The sequence below is a fragment of the Malus sylvestris genome, chromosome 11 (genome assembly GCF_916048215.2).
Source record: "Malus sylvestris chromosome 11, drMalSylv7.2, whole genome shotgun sequence".
Taxonomy (NCBI): Eukaryota; Viridiplantae; Streptophyta; class Magnoliopsida; order Rosales; family Rosaceae; genus Malus; species Malus sylvestris.
Window position 1 is genome coordinate 3,541,632 of NC_062270.1, and position 7,971 is coordinate 3,549,602.

Consider the following 7,971-nt stretch of genomic DNA (forward strand, 5'->3'; position numbering starts at 1 on the left):
AGGTCAATTTATCTTGGGTGGTGCTACTCAAGAACTCCTTAATTTTTTGTAACTTATCACCTTATTTTTTTTTTTCAGACGATAGATTTATTATATTATATGTAGATTAAGGAGCCAACCAGATTCGAACTCATTTCGCGATACAAAAATAACTAACACTCTTCTCTATCATTGTAATAGAGGACCAATTACAATTATTGATCACCTTTAATTCATTAGATCTGACAACCAAAAATTGTATAAAAAAATTGAAGTTAATATAAATAAATATGTAATTTCCGTTGAAATTCATTCGCTTCGTACCCCGTCATCATAAAAGCATTTACAAAAAAATTCCCTACGTTCTAATTTTTTCTTTTTACACGTCAAGACTCTTAAATTTCTTTTCTTTTTCAAGAAAGGAAAAAAAAAACACAAGCAAAAGTCGGTGTCCGCTGAGTCAGCGGCGAGTCTGGTGGACCCCGGGATCCTGTTCGCTTTACGTTTTCTACCAGCACTGGTCCGTTTCCCACCTCCGGGTCGAGTAAAACCCGTCGGCTCGAAACCCGACCGAGCTCCTCCGCCGATTAAAATCAATGTGACCAGCGCCCACCGACATGTCGTACACCGCACGGGCCGCCGGATCGGACAGCGTGGCGTAGGCGTTGTGAATCTGGATGAAATCCCGGCCGTCGGACTCCGACCGCGACGCGTCCGGGTGGTATTCCTTGGCCAAGCTCCGGTACGCCGACTTGATCTCCGATTGCGAGGCGTTGGCCGTGACCCGGAGGACGTCGTAGAGGCTCGCCGCCGAGGCACCGGGTCGCGGCTTGGCCTCCGTGAAGGCCTGGGCGGAGGAGGCCTTGATCTGGAAACTGCGCCGCTGGGGGAGGGGCATTTGGGGAAGGGGGTTTGCGGCGGAGGGGAAGAGGGTTGTAGACATTGGGGATTTTGGCGGTCTGCGGAGGGCAATTTGGGAATTGGAAGAGTTTGGGAGGAGGAGGAGGATGGTGTGAATGGAACTTTTGAAAAGGGGGTATAAATAGGAGTCAAAATGCAAAGACGCAGCAAAATCTGTGTGTGTGTTGTGCGTTTTCAGGGGGCGCTGACGTGGCACGTGTTCCAGCGGCTTACAGTTTATATTTTTTGCTTCTAGAAGCAAGCACCAGGGTTTTCCCAAAATACACGGTTAGTAAATTAATTTTTAATTTAACCATTCTTTAGTCTCACATGCTATGAGCAATTCAGTGAATTTTGATTTAAATATATATATTTTTTTAAATTGTTTTAATGGTCAGATTTAATTTGAGTTGTTATATATATTTTTACTGTTTGATTTGCTCATATTTGTAATTTTGATTTAAAAAAAAAAAGGAATATGGACCAACGGTCTAACCATGTGGGCTGTCCGGTAAAAAAAAATAGTCGTCCGTCTTTCCATAAGTGGCCGACAAAGTCAGCAACTGTATCCTAGCCTCTAACCTTGACTCATTGTCTAGGTTTAATTTGGACAAAAAAAAAAGTTTTAGCCCAAATTTTTGTTAGCCCAATGATTGAAGAAGATGTGGGCGAGTTTAAAACTTAAATTTTAAATTTTAAACTAGCCATTGAAGTTGGTCTAATAACTAGGGTTTAGTGAATGTATCACTAAATTTGTGTGATTGACCTGATGTTCGACTTATTATAAATGTCTTGTGTGATACTTAATTATAATTGGTTAATTGCGTGGTTGTCAAAATCTAAAAAAAAAAAAAAAATCTCTCAAATGTGAATGGTACATAAAATTGTAACTTGCCCTAAGTTAATTATTATTTTTTGGTAAACAACGAGGATACAACCCAAAGTAAAACTAACTCAAAATAGCAATGAAACAAAACGAGTTCGAAAGACTCCAAAAATTTTGTTTATAAGAGGCAATTCAATCCAGCCAGGGGCTGATCAAACACATGAACGCCAACATTCATATTAAAATTTCAATTTGTCAACTGATCCGTCACATAATTCTTTTTCCAGAATTACAGTTTCGATAAAAAAAAAGGAAGTAAGTTTTTAGTATTTATTTTTCATAGAACACTTGTAGATATTTTGTAGAGGCATGATGATGAAGATGGGCAGGTAACTAACTATGCTATCAAACTTTTGTTGGTGTTGTAGGACGTGCCTTATTTTTTGGAACTTTAACGAAAAGCTTCTAATACTGTTTATTTTAAAGAAAAACCATATTTTTACACTAAAAAGTCAATCCTGGTATTATTTACTTTAATCTTTATTTTGTCCTTATCGTTAAAACTCAAAGTTTTCAAACCATTTTTATTAGTTTTCTATTTTTTAGGCAGATATTTCAAGTGATATCATGACACACCCTAACCCGAAGACTAGGACGTGCTGGCCGTCACGTGAGCGTGACGTAACCATAAACGCAAGCGGAAACGATTTAATAATAAAATACGAGTCAACAAAAACCACTAATTATACAGTTATTAACAACCTAGCATTCTATGTGCATAAGAGTGTACTAAACACACATAAACAGAGCATAAGCATCTAGGTGCAGTCAAGTAGGAACATAGCTATTTTACAACACCCTCGGGTGAGTCCTACATTTATTTATTCTGTCAGAATCACCGAAGTAGTCCTCGTAGGCCACCAACGCCTCAACTATCAACTAGAACCTGGAGGGGCGAAAAACAGAAAACGTGAGTGGGCGAAAATAAAGCTTTTCCAAATCATTTCATTTTATAACCCCTTTTTGGAAAACCTGTATACTTTCCCAGAAAAATAGTATATAGCATATATATATCTCAACATCTCGATCATCAATCTTATAACAGATTCAATAAGAATGTACCATGTCAATTTCAACAGTTTAGTATGAATGCATTGACATAATATAAATCAGGTAAAAGAAATAATCAATCGGAGGCCCTCTAATAGCCCTGAACGATTGAATCTAGAGCTCAACATCTATCAATCTCACTCTGCCGGAGTCACTCCGCGTGACCTGTCCGGCCTTCTGCACATCAGTCGGAACCACCTAATGTAGTCTGAACGACTCATGGTAATATTCGCTCTAGTGCTTCTCTCATCAATCATCTGTATACAATAACCTAAGGTCACCCACCAGTCATAATCTCACTAACACTCTACGACTGGCCCGTCGTACCCACTCCGCGTGGACTGTACGACCAGCATCTACTTGGATCCAAGGCGAGCGTGCGATGCGGTGAATACTATAAGCACTAAACCATGGTGCAGGATATGAGCTCAATATACATCATCATCATAATAGTAATTAAATACTCACCTGATACTCACCTGTGCGTCCACAGCACCATCTTACATATATGCATTATACGACAGTTCATAATATTCATAACATTCTATGCATGGCAATCACATCATATTTCATTTCATTTCAATATACTTTTTATTTAAATTTGATTTCTGGGGAAATCGAGTATATAGGTATATATATATATAAACAAATGCCCACTCACTGGTATGTCGCCGGGTCGTAACCCCCTGGACGCCCCTGGATGTGCTCGTCCTCGTTATATGACCCACCTATAAGTGAAATAACTTAAAACAATCATTTAACGCACATTTAACGCACCTAAACCAAACTAGGTAATTAATTCTTCATACGATGCTCAAATTGGGTATATGAATATACCACAGTGACCTACACAACCTCAGGATCATCCCCATATTTTTAAAATAATTTTTGGAGGTCTCACGCGCCCCCACGCGCCTGACGTGGCACTGACCTACGCGCCCCCCACGCGCAGCCACGTGCCAGGCACACTGACGGCACAGTAACGGCCGTTAGGGAAAATTCCTGGAATATTCCGTTAGCTAACTGATGGCGTCAGTTAACGCCGTTGGAATATTCCGTCAAAACTGACGGAATATTCGTCGTCTTCTCCGGCGAGTCGCCGGCCGCCGGCGACTGTTCGCCGGTTTCTGGAAAAATTTCAAATTGACTTTTCTCCTTCGTTTTTCGTCCAATTTCTTCGAATTTTACACCAAAATGAAGCATTTAACATGTACTATCACGTTGGAAGGGTTTTAGGGCCTAAAAACTACGAGATCATACCTTCCAAAATTCCTCAAATTCGGCCAAACTCGAACCCAACGATCCCGACGTCCATTTTGTTCAAACGAGGCACTCCGAGCCTCCTTGGAACTTCCTAAGACTCGTGGTGATCTTGGTTTAACCTAAAACATAACCAAATCAAAGTTCGTGAACAGTGTCAATTCTCGGGGTCATTAGAAACTAGGGTTTTTGAAATGAAACTTACCTGAAACTTATACCCCCGTGCTCGTGAAGTTCCCAAGATCACGATGGTGATCTTAGATTGGACGTTGGTGTAGGATTGTGGTTGTTCTTGGTGTTTGCCGTGAGTTCGAGAGTAAGAGAGAGAGAGTGTTTCTGAGGGAGAGCTGAGGAAGAAAGAGGGAGTGTGAGAGACAAGAACACGGAAATGGGGAGGGATTTAGGGGGTAGGACCCCACCCTAAGTCCAAACACAAATTAAATTAACACATACAAATATATAATTCTAACCCTAGTTTAGGATCTTAAAGTAAAACAAATGTCAAAATTACGCACCTTAATCCCGTTTAAGGGCGTTTCTGTAATTTCACGTCCTCGGAATTAAAATTCCGGGACGGGCTGTGACATATCACCCAAGTCAAGTCACAAAAAGACATATAGTTTGCTACATACTCTCTGCTTGATAGTGTGGTCCTATACTATAGTAATTTTGAGTAAAATTCTCTTCATCCTATACTACAGTAATTTTGAGTAAAATTCTCTTCATTCTTAATTCATTCTCTTCACTCAAGAGTTCCCGACAAATTTAGACCGTTTAAATTAATCATACAGTCTCTATTAGTCAATCTTATTTGTCGCTACGTACAGACTCAGAAATTCAGATGTTCAATTTAAGTTATACATTTTGAATTTTTTGATCCGTAGGTTCCAAAGTGTAACAGGCGAAGATCTGAATTCATATAATTATAAAGCAAGTATAGGAAGCGTGGCCCTCCCGAACAGACAAGTGATAGGGTCCTCTTTCTAACCACCATAGATGGAGGAGTTGAGATGGTGTGCCACGTAAGAAGGGCTTCTAGAAACCCTAGTCTTGCTGACTAAAAACTGTACTCCCTACGGCCTCTACACTCCTAAGCCACATAGTTGGCACTAGGTTATACCACCCTTCTAGAAGCCTTTCTTTTTTCCCAAAAATGGGGAGAGAGAGGGAGAGAGAGAGAGAGAGAGAGAGAGAGAATAATTAGGGTAATGGAATGCTTTTCCTTGTTCTGAATGTATGATCAGATCATGCTACAAACGATATTACTATTTTAAATTAGATGGGGAGAGAGAATTTGAATTCAAAGATGGTAAGTTGAAAAATTAGAAAGAAAAAAATTCTGTCTACCAAGAGAATCTATCAATTGAAGCACAATGAAGAGTCTTATTTTCGTTACAATATCAGAAAAGTTTGATCATTATCATCTTCTAATGTGGTAAAGGACGTTAGTCTTATATACATAAGTGTCTTGTTCTTCTAAGGTCCTCATTTTGAGAATATGTAAGGACTAAATGCATATTAGTCAAAAGATTAAATTAGTTTAGATTCAAATGTTTAAAGTATTTCACAACTTAATAAAGCAAAACTAACTTAAAATCCATAAACCATTAGAAAACTCATTTTTTTGGTTTTGCTTTGATAATTAAAAGCACTTCAAGTCATCATGTTTGCTATTTTAATGCTTCAAAAAAAAAAAAGTTTCCTTGCCATTAACTGAGAGATTTGTTGGTGTATCGGCAACATGACTTAATACACCAAGTGTCATTATACAAGTGGATTGACACTTGAAAAGCAAAAAGCTTCTCCCCAATGCTTGGTGTACAGAGACGTGTTCTCCAGTACACTGAAAAATCTCTCCCATTAACTACTACATAGAGAGCTAAGAGCTTATTGTTTCTCTTATTATTTCTCTCTAATCCTTGGGTCCTCCTCAGGGGTCATACATGAGTAGATCAATCGACGTATTCTGAAAGAAGTTCTGGATTAATTAGTGCCTGCTTCATGTCTAAAAACATCCTTCGGGATCGATCTCTGTATCCGCCAACTTCGGAAAGTATTAAGCATGTTATAATCTCCGACTACACTAGTGCATTAGGAAAGGCTACGTGTTAAACAAGAATGACATACAAAATTTCTCCCGAGACTCCTATCAGTCTAAGTGTTGATTTGGTATTGCTGTGCTTTGAAAAAAAAAACTGCTTCTGATGTGCTGCAAGAATAAGTTTATTTTTGCTGGCTTAACCGTGACCACAGAAATAAGAAAGGATGGAAAGGGCATGAGATGAGAAGGGCAGACAATCCAAATCCAACTAAAGTACTTGCTCAGATCGAAGGACAACTTGTACTTGTCAAACTCAAAGTAACCAGTTCTCAACCAAGTTCTTATTAACCCATTTTATTCACCCACTTCGTACAATGTAAGAAATTTAAATTGTTTAAGTTAAATCGTGTAGTCCGAATTTGTTGATCTGCGAGTTCTGAAAGTTGTGAGATTCCAAGAGGATGTGAATTATATAAAGCGAGTATAGATAGGAAGCGTGGCCCTACCGAATAGACAAGTGAAACGAGTCCTCTTTCTAACCACCGTAGATGTAGTTGAGATGATTTGCCACGTAAGAAAGGCTTCTAGAAACCCTTGTCTTGCTCACTAAAATTGGGCCCTAAAACTGGGAAAAGGATTCTCGTCGAGTCCTTTTCACGAGGTTCTCAGGAATTTTGTGATCGTATCTGTTTATTATATATCATGCGGTCAGTTTTTGTTAAGCAGTATTTGAATTTATTTTTAAATTTAAAATTTAAAATAATTTCTAACTGTACGATATACTATGAACGATCACGATTACAGGATCTTGGGATCCCAGTAAAAAAAGATCGAACGAGGATCCTTTTCCCTAAAACTGTACTCCCTACGGCCTCTACACTCCTAAAATCCACACCGGCATTAAATAGTTGGTACTACTAGGTCATACCACCCTTCTAGAAGCCTTTCTCTTTTATTCAAAAAAAATGGAAATAGTAAGAGAAAGAAAATGGAAATGTTTGATTAGATCAAACACGACGAAGACGAAAAAACGATATATGTTATTACAAGCAATATTATTATTTTGAGTTGGAGGGGGAAGAGAATTTGAAACCTAGAGTACTACACGTTATCATGTTTGACATTTAATTCTTCCAAAATAAAATGTTTGGACTTTGTAGTCTTCTTACCATTAATTGAGATTTAGTATGACCAGAACACGATGGTACACTAAGCGTCATTATACAAATAAATGGACACTTGAAAAACAAACTTCCGCTCAACACTTGTACCCAACCGTGTTCTCTAGTCCACGGAAAAATCTCTCCCATTAACGTCTACATAGAGAGCTAAGAGCTTTTTGTTACTCTCTAATCCATGAATCCTCCTTGAGCCATACAAGCTCTAGGTCTGTTGTCCCCTTCTGTGTCTTTTTTGTGTCTCCTTACTAATATTTTGACACATGTTCTTTAAATTTTTTTGTTACTCTCTAATCCATGAATCCTCCTCGAGCCGTACAAGCTCTAGGTCTGTTGTCCCCTTTTATGTCTTTTTTGTGTCTCCTTACTAATATTTTGACACATGTTCTTTAAATTTTTTTGTTACTCTCTAATCCATGAATCCTCCTCGAGCCGTACAAGCTCTAGGTCTGTTGTCCCCTTCTGTGTCTTCTTACTAATATTTTGACACATGTTCTTTAACTTACCTAGAGAAAACTCGTTAATTTTTTTATTTAACATTTTAAAGTTAATAAAAAACCTAGAGAAAACTCTGTTAATTTTTTTATTTAATATTTTAAAGTTAATAAAAAAATCCGAAATAATCAGACTGGTTGTTGGGTTAACAAGGTGAGCAAATAAGATTCTTTGCTTTCTTT

The 7,971-nt window shown here is 38.3% G+C and overlaps 1 protein-coding gene and 2 long non-coding RNA genes across 3 annotated transcripts; 1 reads left to right on the plus strand and 2 right to left on the minus strand.

Moving 5' to 3' along the window:
- Positions 1-264: 264 nt before the first annotated feature.
- On the minus strand, positions 265-1,014 carry LOC126591360 (chaperone protein dnaJ 11, chloroplastic-like). Its single transcript, XM_050257023.1, has one exon. It carries the CDS (start codon positions 920-922, stop codon positions 488-490), a length of 435 nt encoding a protein of 144 aa, XP_050112980.1. The 5' UTR covers positions 923-1,014; the 3' UTR covers positions 265-487.
- Positions 1,015-2,339: 1,325 nt separating this feature from the next.
- Positions 2,340-4,403, minus strand: LOC126591362 (uncharacterized). Its single transcript, XR_007612362.1, has 4 exons — positions 4,281-4,403; positions 4,076-4,197; positions 3,477-3,543; positions 2,340-2,651 (listed from the first exon to the last, which is right to left on the minus strand). It is a non-coding gene; the product is annotated as an uncharacterized LOC126591362 (long non-coding RNA).
- A 2,758-nt stretch (positions 4,404-7,161) lies between these two features.
- On the plus strand, positions 7,162-7,677 carry LOC126591363 (uncharacterized). Its single transcript, XR_007612363.1, has 2 exons — positions 7,162-7,503; positions 7,623-7,677. It is a non-coding gene; the product is annotated as an uncharacterized LOC126591363 (long non-coding RNA).
- Positions 7,678-7,971: the final 294 nt, after the last annotated feature.

What these genes read in the sequence shown, in the direction of transcription:
- LOC126591360 (XM_050257023.1), bottom strand. Translation starts at nt 922, where the DNA reads ATGTCTACAACCCTCTTCCCCTCCGCCGCAAACCCCCTTCCCCAAATG.